This window comes from Pelophylax lessonae, assembly GCF_965119305.1.
Source record: "Pelophylax lessonae genome assembly, chromosome: 2".
Taxonomy (NCBI): domain Eukaryota; kingdom Metazoa; phylum Chordata; class Amphibia; order Anura; family Ranidae; genus Pelophylax; species Pelophylax lessonae.
In genome coordinates this window covers 619,614,097-619,634,376 of record NC_138769.1, presented here as the reverse complement: position 1 = coordinate 619,634,376, position 20,280 = coordinate 619,614,097, and the positions used below count along the sequence as shown (strand labels likewise).

Genomic DNA, 20,280 nt, shown 5'->3' with positions numbered 1-20,280 from the left:
ATACTTACCTTTGCCCAATCTCTTTCCAGCGGTGTCCACGAGTCCCTTGGCCATCCGAGACTCTCCCACCTGATTGGCTGAGACACAGCCGTGGCACCATTGGCTCCTGCTGCTGTCAATCAAAGTCAGTTAGCCAATCAGGAGAGAGAGAGGGGGTGGGCCCGAACCACAGCTCCTTGTCTGAATGAATACACGGAGCTGCAGCTCAGCTCGGATGCCCCCATAGCAAGCTTCTTCCCGCGGGTGCACTCGATATGAGGGAGGGGCCAGGAGCCACAGCCAGGGACCAGAGAAGGGGAGGATCCAGGCTGCCCTGTGCAAAACCAACTGCACAGGGCAGGTAAGTAGAACGTTTGTTATTTAAGAAAAAAAAAAAAAAGACTTTACAATCATTTTAATAAAAACTCACATAGTGGTACTGATTTGCAAATTTGAGCTACGATTTTTAGTGTATATTTAAAAAAAATAAATATATATATATATATATAGATAATATAATATGCACTGTATACCTGTGGTCCCCAAACTTTTTGCCACTGGGGACTGATTTCATGGAAGAAAATTTGACCAAGGATCGGAGGTGGGAAGGGGGAGAGGGGGTGGGAGTCCACAGCCGATTTGTTGAGGAAATGGCTGGTGTTGGCGCTTCAGTCATCACAACACCATGGTTGATATGCTGTCAGGATATATGAAGCACATAATTTCTATTAGTACATTGTAATTTAAAATTAAATAGTTCAACTTACCATAATGCAGAATCAGTGGGAGCCCAAAATGTATCACTTGCCACCGTCGCCTACCACCAGATGCAGCTTGTCAAATGCCACGATATGAATTTCTCATATGACATTGGCAGCAAGAACTGCTATTGCAAGATGCTGGAACCAGACCACGGTGGCACTTGACTGTGTCAAACACAGAATTAACTGGATCATTATTAATGACAAACTCACGTGCACCCTCCACAATATCAAAACCAAATTCAACAGAAGATGGGATCCTTGGATCCATTACTCGTCAGTAGACTAATGAGGCCTTGGGAACACCCTTTACACTAACTCATTTCCTGCTCTATTCTTCTTTTTCCTTCCTTCTTCGGTCTATGGTTTTATATGTACTATACTGTGCTGTCAAGCAGTTAATAAGCTTCTGACTTCTATCAGGCCATCTTATTGTTGGAATAAGATTAAAGTGGTTGCAAAGGCAAAATGTTTTTTACTTTAACTCCCTTAGCGGTAACCCCGAGCGTGACTCGGGGTGGATTTTTCATGCTAGGATCGGTATCCCCGAGTCACGCTCGGTTTAGATGTGCAGAGCCTGCAGCGGGGTTCCTTCTCCCATTGCTGTGATCGCCGCCAAGATCCCCGCCACGCCGTCCGTCGCTCTGATGACTTCCTGGTTCCGTTCCCTGCAGCAGCAATGGTGCATCGGAGCGGAACTGGGAGGGAAATTCAAATGTTGCACAAAACACAAGCACATAAAAAGGAGGTGATACAGTGGAATCTGAGAGGATTACACTGTATCACCTTAGTATCAGAAAAATATCAAATATTATACATTGTAAATTATATTATTAATATATATTATATATATATTATAATATTTATATTTTATAATATATTTTATATTTTATAATATATTTATTATTAATATAATATTTATATTTTATAATATATTTATATTTTATTATATATATATATATATATATATATATATATTATAAATTATAAATATCAAAAAATTGTACCGCTTTTGGTACATAATTCCTGACATAATCATACCGCCAGGGAGGTTAATGCATTCTTTGCATTAAAGTAAAAAACCTTCTGCATGCAGCACCCCGCCCCCCCCCCCCTTATACTTACCTTGCCTGATCTCGATCCAGCTATGTGGTCATGAGCAAAGACTCTCTCCCTGCTGGTTGGCTCAGACACAGCAGCGGGAGCCATTGGTGTCAATCACAGCCAGTAAGGAGGCCGGGCCACACTCTGTGTCTTATGGACACACACAGACAGCTCAGGAGTGAGTAACCATGAGTGCCCCCATAGCAAGAAGTTTGGTATATATATATATATATATATATATATATATGTGTGTGTATATACATTCAGTACTGTACAAACCTTTAAGGCAGGTGTAAAGAAATGCTATAAAGTAAGAATGCTTTCAAAATATATATTTTAATTATTTTTATAAATTTACAAAAAGCAAACAGAGGACAATCTAATCAAATCAATATTTGGTGTGACTACCCCTTGGCTTCAAACCAGCATAAATTCTTACACTTGCACAAAGTCAGGGATTTTGTAGGATTAGATTGAGGTGTATGATTAACCAGTTATACCAAGCAGGTGCCAATGATCATGAATTTCATATGCAGGTTGAAAACACAGTCATCAACTGAAACAGAAACAGCTGTGTAGGAGGCTTAAAACTGGGTGTGGAACAGCCAAACTCTGCTACTAAGGTGAGGTTGTGGAAGAGTCATACAGGTCATACAGGAAAATGGCAGAAGGTTCTCTTAACTGATGAGTCAAAATTTGAATTATTTGGCTGTAGCAGGAGGCAGATTGTGTGCTGAAGGGCTGTAGAGCTGTACAATAATGAGTGTCTGCAGGCAACAGTGAAGCATGGTTGAGGTTCCTTGCAAGTTTGGGGCTGCATTTCTGCAAATGGAGTTGGAGATTTGGCAGGATCGATGGTGACCTTAGTGCTGAGAAATGCAGGTAGATACATATTCATCATGCCATACCATCAGGGAGGAGTGTTATTAGCCCTAAATATATCCTGCAGCAGGATGACCCCAAACATACAGCCAATATAATTTACAACCATGTTCGGCTTAAAGAAGAACAAGGAGTCCTGGAAGTGATGGCTTGTCCCCCACAGAGCCCTGACCTCAACATAATATAGTCTGTCTGAGATTATATGAAAAGACAGAAGGATTTGAAGCAGCCTACATCCACAGAAGATCTGTGGTTAGTTCTCCAAGATGTTTGGAACTACCTACCTGCTGAGTTCCTTCAGGAACTGTGTGCAAATGCACCTAGAAGAATTTATGCTGTTTTGAACGCAAAGGGTGGTCACTCCAAATATTGATTTGATTTGGATTCTGTTCATTTACTTTCAATTTTAGAAATTAATAAAAAAATAAACTATTAACACTTCTATTCCTGGTGTGTGTGTGTGTGTGTGTATATTTTGTACACCCCCTTCCCCAAAAAACTACTGCCTTATTACGACTAAATCTAACATGAAGTGCCTGATCTAATTGTAATTTGTACAAAATCAAACTGAATGTGCTGAAATATTGTTTCTTTTTTGAGCTTTGGTATACTTTTACTGATAAATTTAAAATTTGAATCCAAAGAGAAATAGACATAACCCTTAAGCCGTGTACATATGGGCCGAATGTAAGGAGTCAACAGCCGGTTAAATAAAAAAAAAATGGCCGACATTTCTGCATGCTGGAAAACCAGCATCCAACCGACTCCCGATCAACTCTCTCAGCCAATGGCAGAGAGCGCTGATTGGCGCGCGGGGGGGGGGGGGACACAACAGCTGTCAGAACACAACAGCTCAGGAGGGGAGATCGCTAAACTAACCTCTCATGGTTAGTACAGTGGCTCCGACCAGAGTTGAGTCTTTTTTTTTTGTTCAATCCGCGAATATGAATAGTGTGTACCAGGCTTTACAAAGAAAATATTAGGACCCTGAATGGTGACCATGGAGAATATCTAGATATCGCATTTCATTGCCTATTAGAGAATATTAATAAAGCTGGACCTAGGCTTAACAAATATTGTCCAAATACAAGAGGCATGAGTATTTTTACTCTTTGTGTTTTTCTTCCAACTCTGTGCAGTAATCCAGCATGAGAACAACTTCACTTCGGTTCTGTGCAGGAGTTTCCTGTTATAAAGACCAATCACTGCTCTTCTGTTTTCTGGTGCAGGATGACTGGTCTTGTATCCACCCCCTATAATTTTTTGCAGGTAGCTTGTAGTGGGTAGGATATTATTGCTACTTTCACAAGGTAATGTCTAGGTTTACAAGGCATTTGGTACACACAAAGTGGATTTACTTAGATACACTGTATATACAGTGAATTGCGAAAGTATTCGGCCCCCTTGAACTTTTCGACCTTTTGCCACATTTCAGGCTTCAAACATAAAGATATAAAACTTTAATTTTTTTTTTGAAGAATCAACAACAAGTGGGACACAATCATAAAGTGGAAAGAAATTTATTGGATATTTCAAACTTTGTTAACAAATAAAAAACTGAAAAATTGGGCGTGCAAAATTATTCAGCCCCTTTACTTTCAGTGCAGCAAACTCTCTCCAGAAGTTCAGTGTGGATCTCTGAATGATCCAATGTTGACCTAAATGACTAATGACAATAAATAGAATCCACCTGTGTAATCAAGTCTCCGTATAAATGCACCTGCACTGTGATAGTCTCAGAGGTCCGTTTAAAGCGCAGAGAGCATCATGAAGAACAAGGAACACACCAGGCAAGTCCGAGATACTGTTGTGGAGAAGTTTAAAGCCGGATTTGGATACAAAAAGATTTCCCAAGCTTTAAACATCCCAAGGAGCACTGTGCAAGCGATAATATTGAAATGGAAGGAGTATCAGACCACTGCAAATCTACGAAGACCTGGATTCCTACCTTTTACTATTCTGAAGAAATAGCTGTTTGTTTCTCTGTGTTCATGTTTAGAGTGATTCTGTATTTGAGTGGTTTTATAATTATTAGTCAGCTGCTGCACCTGCATTGCTCCAATGAGGAAATTGGCAAGGTCTGCATCCCTTAAGACATGATTTTCCTTTGGGAGTATCTCATGAAAAAAAATAGATTTTTTTAATATAGACTTACCTGTAAAATCAATTTCTTGAAGTACATCACGGGACACAGGGCAATACATCATAATGTATGAGTTATATAGCCACCTTTAGGTGAAGGACACTGGCAACCAATCAGAATTGATGCCCCCCTATATAACCCCTCCCACACAGGAAATACCTCAGTTTTGTAGCAATCAATAAAGACCCCATAAAAGAGGGGAGAGACCTCTGTGTCCCTTGATGTACTTCAAGAAATTGATTTTACAGGTAAGTCTGTATTAAAAAATACATTTTTCTTTTCGTACATCTCGGGACACAGAGCCATAAATCGTGACGTATGGGATGTCCCAAACCAATGCATCTAAGGGGAGGGGGACCCCAAAAAATACTGCCATCTGACCCCAAAAAAAGGATTACACCGCTTCCTGCAGTTAAACAGAAGAGAAGGATGGTGCTCATTTGTGCACTTGTAATAGAAAAGTACAAATATGACCTCAGAGAATGGTCTTTGTGATGGGCCTCAAAAGTTTAATGAACTCATACAATAAAAAAATATTAAATGAAGATACTTTCAAACCGGACTCTGGAGCCTCTGGATATCCTAGGGAGCTGTGGGAATCCCTGGTGGTAATCATGGGACTCGCAATGATGCTCCCAGATGGAAGGCTGGAACTTCCGATGGTAGTGGCTCGCACGGTTCTGTGTGCGGCCGCTACACTGAACCGGGGCCAATGCGTAGTCGAAAGCCGAGTCCTACGTGCGGACTGGAAGTGACGCCTGGATGACGTCACTGGAAGTAGCCAGAAATGGTGCCGCGGGGATCCACGGAGGCCAGGCTGGGCGGATGAAGTATCGCAAATGCTTATGAAGAGATTCTGGTTGCCACAACTACATGTTTCGCTGTATATAGCTTTGTCAAGTTCACCGCTTCCTGCAGAACACTAGAGCCAAATGCAGATTCCTCCTGGGTCCCAACATCCACTCGATAGAAACCAGTGAACGTATGCACTGACGACCAGGTCGCGGCCTTGCAAATCTGAACCATAGAGGCTTGATGGCGATATGCCCAAGAGGCACCTACTCCTCTGGTAGAATGTGCCTTTACATGACAACGTGGAACTTTCCCTACTAAATCATATGCCTGGGTAATAACCTGGCGAATTCAAAAATAAATCATAGATTTAGATGCTGCCAACCTCTTTCTTGGGCCTTCTGGCAGCACAAACAAGCTCTCGGTCTTACGAATCCAAGCTGTTTCCTGTAAGTAAAACTTAAGTGCACGCATTACATTAAGAGAATGTAATAACTTTTCCTCCTCTGAGTGAGGATTTGTAAAAAAGGAAGGTAGTATAACATCCTGATTCAAATGAAAGGCAGACACCACCTTGGGAAAAAAACCTGGGTGTGGATGTAAAATCACCCTATCTTGATGAAATATTAAGAATGTCTCTTTACAAGAAAGAGTTTCTAGCTCCGATACCCTTCTAGCTGAAGTTATCGCAATCAAAAAGACCAGTTTTCTGGTCAAAAGAACCAGTGGAACATGCCCTAGAGGCTCAAAAGGCTGTTTTTGCAAAACTGCCAACACCAAATTTAAGTCCCAAGGACATAATGGTGGCTTCACAGACGGAAGCAAATGAAACATTCCCCGGACGAAGGTCTGAACCAACAAATGGGAAGCGATCGGTTCCTGGAAAAAAAACGATAAGGCTGAAATCTGCCCTTTGATAGTGTTCAAGGCTAATTTCATATCTACTCCTGCTTAAAAGAAAGCTAGAATTCTCCTGATGATATAATTGCAAGGATGCAATTTCCTGGCCTCACACCAGGCAATGTAGGATTTCCAGACTAATAAATGTTTCTAGAGACTGGTTTTCTAGCATTTATCAGTGTATGAACTGCAAGGCCAGATACAACCCACTCCTTCAAGATTAAGGCATCAATAGCCAAGCCGTCAAATTTAGAAACTGTACAGCAGGGTGAAATATCGGATCTTGAGAGAGTAGGTCCGGACGCAGAGGAAGGGCCCAAAGCCTCGTCGCTGCCAATCTCTGGATTTCTGCAAACCAAACCCTCCTCGGTCATGCTGGAGCTACCAGAATCACCGGTTTCCCCTATAGCTGGATTATGCGCAATAGAGGCAGTATCAGCTGCACCGGAGAAAGTCAAAAATCAGGGAATACTCCTCCCAAGGAGTCACCAAAGCATCCTCTCGGGCTGCGAGTGGATCCCTGGTCCTGGACACAAATTTCTTCAACTTGTTGTTGAACCTGGATGCCAAATCTACGCCTGGTACCCCCCAGCATAGGCAGATTGATTGAAAAATATAAGGGGTATAAGGACCATTTCCCCGGAAATATCTGTTGATGACTCAAAATGTCTGCCTGCCTGTTCTCTATTCCCGGAGTAAAAACTGCTGTGAGGCATGGCACAAACTTCTCTGCCTAAGACCAGATGAAGTCCACCTCTTTCTGCGCTGACCGACTTTTTGTGCCTCCTTGATGGTTGATATAAGCCACAGCCATGGCATTGTCGGATTGTACCCTGACAGGGTGACCCTGAAGCCTGCATGTCCAGAATTTTAAAGCCCGAGTGACTGCTCGGATTTCCATAATGTGAATGGGGAGACTTTTCTCTGCCCAAGACTATTTTCCCTGGACAGTGGCTTCCTCCAGAACCGCTCCCCAGCCAGGGAGACTGGCATCTGTAGTGACTAATTTCCAAGTCACTGGAAGAAAGGATTTCCCTTTCTCCAGATTTCTGGTCAACAACCGCCAATTTAGACTCTGACATACTATTGGTACCAGAGACATGGATCGGTCCAGAGACTGAACCTTTCTGGTCCAGGCAGGCATAATGTTGTTCTGTAAGGGTCTGGCATGGAATTGAGCATAGGGAATTGCCTCGAATGTGGACACCATCTTCCCCAATAACCTCATGCAAAGACGTATAGAAGGATATCTCAGCCTTACTATGGACCAAACCTGATCCTTCAGGTCTGTGACCTTTCTTGCTGGCAAGAATATCTTTGCCTGTGCTGTGTCCACAAGAAGACCAAGATATTCCAGATGCAGGACCGGCTGTAATGCTGACTTTACCAAGTTCAGTATCCAACCCAGACGTTCTAAGAACTGTACTGTCTGATAGACATTTTGGCTTAGAGCCGAAGCCGATCGATCTATTAGTAATAGATTGTCCAGATATCCTATTACAGATATCCCTCGGGACCTTAGAACAGCCAATACTGGAGCTAGGATTTTTGGAGCTGTGGCTAACCCGAAGGGCAGGGCCACAAACTGAAAATGACGGTTTTCTATTGCAAAGTGTAGGAACCTTTGATGAACCTGGAATATAGGCACGTGAAGATATGCATCCTTGATGTCTATGGATGCTAGAAATTCCTCTCCCTGCAGGGAGGCTACGACTGAACAAATTGACTACATATGGAAAGTCCGAACGTTCAGAAACTGGTTTAAAGCTTTGAGATCCAGAATAGGTCTCACATCCCCGTTTAGTAAGGGGACTACGAACAGGTTTGAGTAAAAACCCTTGAACTTTTCATCCTCCGGAACCTCTATTATCACTTTTTGGGCCTTCAGCTGGTCCAGTGCCAGAAAGAGAGACCTTCTTTTTAGGGGAGCTGTTGGTAAACTTGACCTTATAAACCGGGGATACGGGAACACCTGACATTCTAGTTTGTACCCCTGTGAAATGGTGGAGATAAGGCAGTTGTCTTGGATCGATTTCACCCAAACCTTTGAGAACTGCCGCAGCCTTCCCCCCACCCATGTGAGAGGGGGGGGGGCGCCTCTTCACAGAGAGGGCTTAGTAGAAGACTTGGCTGATTTCTGGGTCCAGGGATTTTTCTGACCCTGCCCTGAAGGCTTTGTCCCGGATCCAGATGGCTGAGGCTGTCGCCTCTATCTGGAAGTAGAAGCACTGGTTTTATGAGTGCTGGGGATTTTGAAAGAAGGACGCTTGCTCTTCCTTTTTACGGGTAGCAACGTTCTCTTCCCCCCCAGATCTTTTGGATATACTTATCCAGAGCATCACCAAAAAGGCGTTCTCCCTGAAAAGGGATGCCAGCCAGTAATTTTTTATATGGTAAATCCGTAGATCATTTTTTTTACCCAAAGGATTCTGCGCATATGCACTGATTTGCACATATGGGGTCTGTAAGAGCATCCACCGCAAAACATAAAGTGCGAGGAAGATCTGACAGATCTTCCACAGATTCTCCTTGAGAAGGAACTGTCTTGGCCACTCGCTTCATACGGTCTTTCAACGACTGACAAACTCCTATGGCTGCTACTGCTGGTTGTATCACAGAACCTGCAACCGCAAAGAAGGCTTTCAATAAAGATTCCAACTTCTTATCGGCTGAATCTTTAAAAACCTGGGCATTATCCACAGGACAGGTTAAACTCTTGTTAACTGCAGAAATAGAAGCATCCACGGAGGGTATATTCAATTTCATAGTAAACTTTTCCTCCAAAGGATACAATAATGAAAACCTTTTGGGAGGAACAAAAATCCTATCAGGATGGTCCCAATCTTTTTACATTTCTTGCTCTAAGAGCGGTTGTATGGGAAACGTCTGAAGACTTTGAGTAGGCTGTAATAGGCCTACAGTAGAGAGGAAAAAGAGACTTCAGATGTCTCTAGGGGAGGAAATATGTATCCATTTCAGTAAGAGACTGAATAAAAAATCTCTGGGTCTAAGAGGTAGATAGACTCCTCTGACCCTGACTCCCCAGAAGTGGAAATCTCAGCGTAACTTTCAAAAGGGTCAACATCAGCTACTTCTTCCACATCCTCTGCCCAATCCCGAACTGACTCAGAGGGTGGCTCAGGTGAGGGAGATCTATCACGTTTCTTCCTTGAGATGCTGCAATGATAACAGCAATCCTACCCTCAAGGCTGGCCAATGCCACAGCCAAATTTTCCTTAGTGACGTAGGTTGCAGCAGAAGTACTAGGAGTAGCTACTATGCCTGACAACCGTAATGGCTCAGATTGGCAAGATGCCTCTGGCTCTTCAGGAGGAGTAGACACAGTGCAAACACGGCTAGGACCTTCAAGGCCTGACGTTGGCATTACAGTTCCTTTTCCAACTGTGACACCCCCCCCCAGCCCTTTTTCGGGCACACATTGCTTTAAAGCAAGACAAACTTGAGATACTATCTTGAAGTGTACTCAAGGCTAGTGCCAAGCTTATATAGCCTAATGCACACAGCACTGATTATCCCCAGATACAGGACCTATTTGTGCCAGTAACATAAACCCACAGTGACTCACGCAACCCAGCTGCTGCTGCTGCTCTGTGTCCCTTTCAGCCTTTGACAGAGGCTAGTGTGTTGGAGACAGTTCCTTACAGAATGCGCCCATTTATGCATGTGTGGCATGGTACGTTGCATCCACGTGCACACCAACTGTGTTAGAAGACGCCCTCCACTCGGCGTACGCATGTACTTAAAGGCGAAGATTCCCGCTCGCGCGTGAATAGTCCTACGCCAGAGACACACGATCAAGGCAGAGACGAACATGCAGACACTTATGCGCCCGGGCGAACACAACAAACATATGGGGTGAGAGCAGCTTAGGCTGAATCTTGTTTGTCACAGCTTGTACTATTGAGGTGATCAGCTCAGGGTAAAACACAATGTGAAACAATAGGCAAAGAAATAATGATTTAAATCAAGCTTTGCAACAATCCCATAACAGCCTCAACAAGATGTAACTTGTAAGCATAACATCCACAGTCTCATGGAGGGATACATATGGCACGTGGTCTCTGTTATATTTTAAAAGGAACAGTGCATAAAATATTTACAATTTGCAATTATGCCAGCAATTTTTACCTTTAAGGTTTGCTGAAAAGTATATATTTTAAAATGGACTCAACCAGTCCTGCTACAGGATTCTGTTTTGAAACAGGAGTCCAATCTTCCCCCATCACGGCGAGCTTTGTCTTGGCGAATTTCAAGGACTGGGTCCCCTATATAAGAGGAGCCACGACCTTAGACCTGTAGAGCACCCTGCACTGAGCGACTTTGGGGTTTGATATTACCAAGTGTCCGGATCCCTGGGTCCAGCGCCTAAAAAGGACAGCATTACAGGCAAAACCTTGTATCTGCTTCCCGAGGCTCAGGTAACCTCTTTTTAGTTTATTGACTGTTTAGGATGGATCTGATAGCGTAACCCCTTAGATGTATTGATCTTTGATTGGGGTAAATGGCATAATCTTTTGTCTTCTTTTGAAAATGTTGAGAGATTCTCCACAGTGACCATCACCTTTAGACACTGGCGAAAAAACTGAGGTACTTCCTGTGTGGGAGGGGTTATATAGACGGGCAACAATTCTGATTGGTTGCCAGTGTCCTTCACCAAAAGGTGGCTATATAACCCATAAGTTATGATTTATGGCTCTGTGTCCCATGATGTACGAAAAGAAATTATACTTTATAGCAGGGGCCAAAAATCTGACTTGTATCACACAAGCAGGAAATTAAATTTTAGGATTCTTTCTTCACACTATTTGTGTACAGATTGCCTCCATGTAGCCATATTGAATTGCATTTTACAGAAAATTACAGCGCTGCTGATTCAAAAGGAAAAGTAATTTTTAATACCATTCAATTACAATATGACTTGAGTTGAAATTGTATACGTTATATTATTAGGTTTTTATTTGCTAATTTTTTTCTACACTACCATCTCCAATACATGATGCTGCCACCACCATGTTTCACGGTGTTTCACAGTGGGGATGGTGTGTTCAGGGTGATGTGCAGTGTTTGTTTTCCACCACACAATAGTGTTTTGCTTTTAGGCCAAAAAGTTAAATTTTAGTCTCATGACCAGAGCACCTTCTTCCACGTATTCTGTGTCCTCTACATGGCTTCTCACAAACTGCAAACTGAACTTCTTATTGCTTTCTTTCAACAATGGCTTTCTTCTTGCCACTCTTCTTATAAAGGCCAGATTTGTGGAGTGCACGACTAATAGTTTTCCTGTGGACAGTTTCTGCCACCTGAGCTGTGGATCTCTGCAGCTCCTCCAGAGCTACCTTGTGCCTCTTGGCTGCTTCTCTAATTAATGCTCTCCTTGCTCCGCCTGTCTGTTTAGGTGGACGGGTCATGTCTTGGTAGGTTTTAATTTGTGCCATACTTTTTCTGTTTTCGGATGATGGATTGAACAGTGCTCCATAAGATGTTCAAAGCTTGAGATATTTTTTTATAACCTAACCCTGCTTTAAACTTCTCAACAACTTTATCCCTGACCTGTCTGGTGTATTCCCTGGCCTTCATGATGCTGTTTGTTTACTAAGATTCTCTAACAAACCTCAGAGGGCTTCACAGAACAGCTGTATTTATACTGAGATTCAATTACACGGGTGGACTCTATGTACTAATTAGGTGACTTCTGAAGGCAATTGGTTCCAGTAGATTTTAGTTAGGGGTATCCGAGTTAATGGGGCTAAATACAAATGCACACCACAGTTTTCAGATATTTATTTGTAAAAAAAAAAGGTTTGAAACCTATTTATAATTTTCCTTCCCCTTCACATTTATGTGCCTCCTTGTGTTGGTCATCACTTAAGATCCCAATAAAGTACATTTACCTTTTTGGTTGTAACATGACAAAATGTGGAAAATTTCAAGGGGTATGAATACTTTTTCAAGGCACTGTATGCTCCTAAATTTGAACATATGGCACTATATACATAGGATCACTTTGCCTTATAGTATATACATCTGAACTATTTTGTCTATAGCTTTATATTTCTTAAAAATTACAACAACTTGCATCCAATGCACCTTAATTTGCACCCGGGGGATACTCTACTACCTGAATAATCACCAGCTAGGCAAAAGCGGTATATGCAGCTTGCCAGAATTTATCAATCTGACATTAGAATAACAAACCCCCCATGCTGACTGCACATGCATGTGATAATCATGATCTGGATGTGTCTCAGAAGCTGTAGTTTAACCAGTGGCTCTGTTCCAGATTTTGAGGGAACCTTGCTGGAGTATACACCCACCGGACACTTTATTAGGTACACCTTGCTAGTACCGGGTTGGACCCCCTTTGCCTTCATATCTGCCTTAGTTCTTCGTGGCATAGATTTAACAAGGTGCTGGAAACAATCCTCAGAGATTTTGGTCTATATTGACATGATAGCATCAAGTAGTTGCTGCAGATTTGTCGGCTGCACATCCATGATGTGAATCTCCCGTTCTGCCACATCCCAAAGGTGCTCTATTGGATTGAGATCTAGTGACTGTGGAGGCCATTGGAGTACAGTGAGTTAATTGTCATGTTCAAGAAACCAGTTTGAGATGATTTGAGCTTTGTGACGTGGTGCATTATCCTGCTGGAAGGAGCCATCAGAAGATGGGTACATTGTAGTCCTAAAGGGATGGACATGGTCAGCAACAATACTCAGGCAGGCCGTGCCAATTAAATGAGGCTCAATCGGTACTAAGGGGCCCAAACTGTGCCAAGAAAATATCCCCTACACTATTACACCACCAGTCTGATCCATTGATACAAGGCAGGATGGATCCATGCTTTCATGTTGATTAGACCAAATTCTGACCCTACTATCTGAATGTCACAGCTGAAATAGAGACTCATCAGACCAGGCAACATTTTTCCACTCTTCTATTATTTAATTTTGGTGAGCCTGTGTGAATTGTAGCCCCAGTTTCCTGTTCTTAGCTGACAGGAACGGCACCTAGTGTGGTCTTCTGCTGCTGTAGCCAATCTTCTTCAAGGTTCAATGTGTTGTGCGTTCCGATATGGTATTCTGCATACCTTGGTTGTAAGGAGTGGTTATTTGAGTTACTGTTGCCTTTCGATCATCTCAAACCAGTCTGACCGTGCTCCTCAAATCTCTGACATCAGCAAGGCATTTTCATCCACACAACTGCCGCTCACTGGATATTTTCTCTTTTTCAGACCATTCTCTGTAAATCTTAGAGATGGTTGTGCGTAACAATTCCAGTAGATCAGCAATTTTTGAAATACTCAGACCAGCCCGTCTGGCACCAACCATGCCACGTTCAAAGTCACCTAAATCCCCTTTCTTCCCCATTCCGATTTTTGGTTTGAACTTCAATAAGTTGTCTTCACCACATCTAGATGCCTAAACGCAATGAGTTGCTGCCATGTGATTGGCTGATTAGCAATTTGTGTTACCAAGCAATTGAAAAGGTGTACCTAATAAAGTGGCTGGTGAGTGTAGATAAAACAGCTTTGTAGACATTGCTGTAACTGTATATGTAAATTTGTAGTGTAAACAAATAGAAATGGTTTATGTTTTTCTCACACACAACTCAAATAATGAATATTGTAATCTCAGGATCTTACCTGTATTTACACTGCATCTCTCCTCCTCCCAGCCCTTTCTCCCTTTATTCCCCCCTACAAAATTTTAACATTCCTATTGTCTTTGCTTCTACTTTGTCGTATATCTATTCATTGTATGCGTAATCTGGTAAAAACTGTTATTGGAATCTTGAGATGATATCTGTATAAAATTTGTTTTAATTTCCTAATACTTGGAAAAAACATGTAAATAAAGAAATATTTGAACTGGAATGGTTTATGTAGACTTTGTATTTTTTTTTACATTTTTTAAAATAAAGTAGTGTTTTTATTGAGAAGTCACACACAGTTACATATAATGTTCACATTGACAGTGATATACAAAAAATAACTAGGCAAAAAATCTCCATTAACTAAACATTATACATATACGTGTTTAGGCATGAATAACAGTGTACGCAACAGTATTTCTCATTGTTCTCTTCGACCACTCAGGGCCCAAATCATTAGCCTCTCTAGTACCATATCTGTCGGTGCCAGTCCCGAAGTATCTAACTAGCCACCCCATATTTAAAGGAATTTAGGTGGGGAGCCTCTATGCTGGTATACACACTTTTCTATACGTAGAGCGTTACCCATTTGCTCAAGCCACATCTTATAAGTGGGTGGTTCATGTGAAATCCAGTGTCTAAGTATAAGTAAACGGGCCTGAAAGAGGGTCCTTGCTGCTGTTGTCTCCCTCAAAAACGTATCCTGAGTGATGGAGCCAAGTATTCCCAATACACATTGTCTAGGTTCCAGTGGGATCGCCATATCCAATGCCTGATTAATTGTTGTGGTCACTGCCTTCCAGTATCTGTGTAATTTCGTGCATCTCCATAACAGATAATCAAATCCCCCACGTCCCTTTCACACCTGCTACATAGATTATTGGAACGTAGACCCATACCGTGAAGCCCCAGTGGGGTATGGTGAACCCTAAGAAGGATATAAAGTTGTGACACCTGCTGCGAAACTTTAAGAGAGCACATCCTAACAGATTCCAGTGCTTCCTCCCACTGCTCTTCTGTTATCTCCCCAACATCTTTACCCCATTTTTCACAGGCCTTACTAGGAAACTACTCCAAGTATACTCCCAACAAGGAAGCATAACAACTAGATATAAACCCCTTATGGGAGCTAAATTGTTGCATAAGGGAAAAAACTGAGGTAGAAGACAATTTCATGTGTTGCATTGACTTTTGGGCCAGTATAGCATGTTTTAGTTGTAAACAGTAGAATAAAATGTTCTTGGGAATGTCAAACTTGAGTTGTAATTGCTCAAAGGATAGTAGGGCCCCATTGTCAAAAATGTGTTTAAGATGCGTCACCCCAAAGGAGCGCCACCTAGTGACGTGCTTAAGGAGCTCAGGGTGTGAATATTACAAATCGGACTGTATGTAGTATAGCCAGTTACCCGTTGTAGCTGTTTGGTCTTGTCCCAAACTTTCTGGAGAAGCCTATACGTTGGGTATTGTTTATTAGATTTGGAGAAGAGTTATGTAGACTTTTTTTAACAGGCCTGTTCTTAGCTCTTGCTGAATTTTTTCATCCATAGGATGGAGTAATAACACCCAGGGATGTGGACATTGTCATGTCTGAAGGTCTTGGGATGAGATATGCTTTTCTTGGACCTTTGGAAACTGCACACCTTAATGCGGAAGGTAAGATCACAAAACCCCCCTCTGGCTGAAATACTAATAATTCAGTTACCGGTATGTCATATAAGAAAGGTTAGCTAATACTAGGGATGTATGGTATGTATCTGAAAAAAAATCAGGTCTCAAAATGACCCATTCCCCCTCCATGTCATGTGACCCACAGGCGTGCGCACAGGGTGTTCTGGGTGTGCCTGGGCACACCCTAATCACCCCTTGTGGTGCAGATTCCCCCTGTTTAGACCCCTAATATTTCACCAAAGCTCCTTAACTGTGCTAACATATACTGACACCATCAGTATATACACATGGATATGTGTTTGGGCTTTGGGGTGCACACCCTAATGCAATAGGCTGTGCACACCTATGATGTGACCACCAAGTAGGCTGTACTCTTTGTAAGTAAGGTCTGCTTCACACTTATTGGTACAGTAAGTGCAAAAAAAATAGCTAATTAGATCTGTGCTTTTATATTCAGTGATTCTTGCATCAGCATTTTCACTCTGAGTGTTTTTATTCAAGAAGTTTTTGTGTTTGGCAGACATCTGTCTGCCTTTAGGAGAAATAGGACTAGTGGCTGAGCAATACAACTTGTCTTTTGCTGTAAGAGGACCGTTACTGGCTGTTTCCTGACACTTTAAGTGTCTGTACTGCACAAATTAAAGGACAGAGAAAAGAAAGAAAAGGCATGGAAGCATGAGGGTAATATGCACTATTTAAAGAGGAAGTAAACCCTCCTCAGGAAGTTGTACCTATAGGTAAGCCTATGATAAGGCTTACCTATAGGTACTGTAAATATCTCCTAAACTTGCACCGTTTAGGAGATATTTACCTTTAATGGAGCCAGTGACGTCACTGGCGCATGCGCTCTGAAGGAACGGCTGATCGTGCCGTTGTTCCGTGAAAAATCCATACCCGTGAGAAAACCATACCCTCGTCACTTCCGGTTCCGCTACGGAGGGTATGGATTTCTCACGGTAGTTAAACTTGCGGCGCTTACATTAAAACTGCTTATCTGCAACGTAAATCATCTCCGCTCTTCGCCCTGTCACTGCCCTCATCTCCGGTAATAAATATAAAAGCGGATCACGGAGCCACGATCGCCGTCACATTTACATCTCATACACCCGCCGCCGCTTTTATATTTATTACCGGAGATGAGGGCAGTGACAGGGCGAAGAGCGGAGATGATTTACGTTTCAGATTAGCTGTTTTAATGTACCCGCCGCAAGTTTTACATTAGACACAGTGCCGTGAGAATTTCATGCCCACCGAGCATGCGCACTTGTCTAATTCTTTAATGTTCAATCACGTATCCGGGGCTCTGAGCATGCGCACTGCTGCGCTGCTCAGCTGTTTCAGCCCGGAAGTGACGAGGGTATGGTTTCTCCACGGGGTATGGTTTTTTAACGTTACACCGTTCCTTCAGAGCCCCGTGCCGTGACCGTCGGCTCTCGCGCGCGTGCGCGGGAGTGACGTCACCGCGGCTCCGGCCAATCAGATGGCCGGATGCCGCGATCCCGGAAGACGGGCGACATGTCATGTCGCCCGTCATACAGGTAAGAGAGCGGCACGGCGGGGGCTCGTTCTAAGGTAAGTATTTCATAATGAGCTAGTATGCGATGCATACTAGCTCATTATGTCTTTCTCTTGCAGGTTGTAAAAAAAAAAAAAATTTTTAAAACGAGTTTACAACCTCTTTAATTTGCCTTTCCCATACTTCTCCTTTAAGGAAGAATCCCACAGCTCCTTATGTGTCAATTGCAGGGTATAAAATGACCTTGTCCTTCTGCTCCATCGGTACATGACTGACACTCCAGGCAATTCCAGATTTATTTATTTTTTGCTCAGCGAGTGCCAAGAGTTGTCAACATAAATTTTAGCTGTAAGCATTGTGAGATAGCCCTGGGTAATGGGATGCAAGAGTAGCACATTTTAGCTACTAAAGAAATGGGCCAGGTTTACAGTTCTGCTTCCCCAAATACCACCATCCCCAAACCATTTGGGTGGAGTCTGCTTTGTTAGTTATACTATACATGTAATACGTGCTTTCCTGCTTACTCCTCTAGTAGAATAATTAAAGTACTTTTATGCAAGTGCATTATTAAGTCATAATCTCCAAAAATCGGCATTAGCCTTGCTTGCCTCCACCCTCTGTAAAAATGCATAGTGTTTAATCACGCCATAACTTATCTTAGTGTTGTATTTTATATGCTTGTATATTTTCTGCCTTTTTTATAACGTATGAGTAAAACATGTTGTGTTAAAATGTATAAAAATGTGTATCTCTCCTAAAGCGCCAAACGTTTTTGTTCTGACAAGCAGGATATGCAAACCAAATTCCCCCTTTCTTAAAGCATGGTCTATAGCAATATATTATGCTTGTAATTTATTTTTAAAGTATAAAAAAAGTGCAGTACTCCTGGCAACCAATCAAATTCATTTTGCTCTGATCTAAATTTAGTAAAATAAATCGTGATTGGTTGTAGTGGCTTGGTGGTCTTCAAAGATATGTGTTTGCTTTTTGTACTCTATTTTTGAATAAGGTCATAATACGTTTCTGTCTCCGTACCATTTTTCTGGGATTCAGTTTTGTTCATTATAAGCTGTTTTTAGGGAACCTGAAGTAGAGCACAGATACCTTTAAAGTGTATGTATAAGCAAACCTTTTTTTTTTTTTTTTCTTCTTTTTTTTGTTTTGGATAGTGTAGAGAAAGATACGATTGCCCTCTCTTATTTGAACTAGTGACCATTGTCATCAAGGCAGTAAATGATTTCAATTCCAAATGTTTACGTTGTCACCAGAACAAGAGGTGAAGGAGGTAAATCTTTTAATGGAGACATGTTACAGTGACATTTGACAAAACCTGGCCATACACTATACACTCTGATTGTACAATCTATGTAGAATGTCCTTTAGCTTTAGGCCCCTTTCACATTTGGGTGACTTGTCCTGCAACTTGGGACTGCAAAGTCACATGACAAGTTGTACCCCATGATTTCCAATGATTATCATTCATATCTGTGCAATTTCAGGGTAGTCCCTGCACTACTTTGGTTCGACTTTGATGCCACTTAACCACTTGCCTACAGTGCACTTTCACCCCCTTCCTGCCCAGACCGATTTTCAGCTTTCAGCGCTCTCACACTTTGACTGAGAATTACTCAGTCATGCAACACTGTACCCATACAAAAATTGTGTCCTTTTTTCACACAAATAGAGCTTTCTTTTGATGGTATTTGATCAATACTGGGTTTTTTATTTTTTGTGCTATAAATAAAAAAAGACTGAAAATATCGTGAAAAAACGCATTTTTCTTTGTTTCTGTCATAAAATTTTGCAAATTAGTCATTTTTCTTCACAAATTTTGGCCAAAATTTATACTGCTACTTATCTTTGGTAAAAATAACCTAAGTAAGTGTATATTATTTGGTCTTTGTGAAAGTTATAGAGTCCACAAGCTATGGTGCGAATCATTGAAAATTGATCACGCTTGATCACACCTGATGTACTGAAGGCCTATCTCATTTCTTGAGACACTAAAAAGTCAGGAAAGTACAAATACCCCCCAAATGACCCCTTTTTGGAAAGTAGACATTCCAAGGTATTTAATAAGGGGCATGGTGAGTTTTTTGAAGTTTTAATTTTTTTCACACAACTCTTTGCCAAATGAAGATTTTTTTTTTTTTTTTTTTTTTTTTTTTTTTTTACAAATTGCCATATTAACAGGTTATTTCTCTCACACAGCACATGTATACTTGCAACTACACCCCAAAACACATTCTACTACTCCTCCTGAGTATGGCGATACCACATGTGTGAGACTTTTTCACAGCCTGGCCACATACAGAGGCCTAACATTCAAGTAGCCCCGTCCGGCATTCTAGGAGCACAAATTACACATATAATTTCCTGACAACCTATCGCACTTTTGAAGGCCCTGGAGCACCAAGACAATGGAAACCCCCATAAAATGACCCCATTTTGGAAAGCAAACAGCCCAACGTATAATTTTTGAGGCATAATGAGTCTTTTGAATATGTCATTTTTTTCCACAAGTTTTTGGAAAATGTGGAAAGAAAATGAAAACACATTTTTTTTTTACACAAAGCTGTCCATTTATGCAATATTTCTAACACATAGCATGTACATAGCAAAAATTGCACCCCAAAATACATTCTGCTATTCCTCCTGAGTATGGCGATACCACATGTGTAACACTTTTTCACAGCCTGGCCACACACATAGGCCTAACATCCAAGTAGCGCTTTACACAAAGTTGTCCATTTATCCACTTTAAGACTGGGCCTATTTTTGACACTTGGTGTTTACAAGCTAAAATCATTTTTTTTGCTAGAAAATTACTTGGAACCCCCAAACATTATATATTTTTTTTT

The 20,280-nt window shown here is 41.7% G+C and overlaps 1 protein-coding gene across 2 annotated transcripts in view; it reads left to right on the top strand.

Moving 5' to 3' along the window:
- The window catches only part of CRYL1 (crystallin lambda 1), a 303,870-nt gene that overhangs the window by 239,790 nt on the left and 43,800 nt on the right, over nucleotides 1-20,280 (top strand). For both annotated transcript variants that reach the window (XM_082245249.1, XM_082245248.1), the window contains exon 6: nucleotides 15,783-15,888. In XM_082245249.1, coding sequence (XP_082101375.1) covers nucleotides 15,783-15,888 — 106 coding nt within the window. The remainder of the gene's footprint in view (nucleotides 1-15,782; nucleotides 15,889-20,280) is intronic.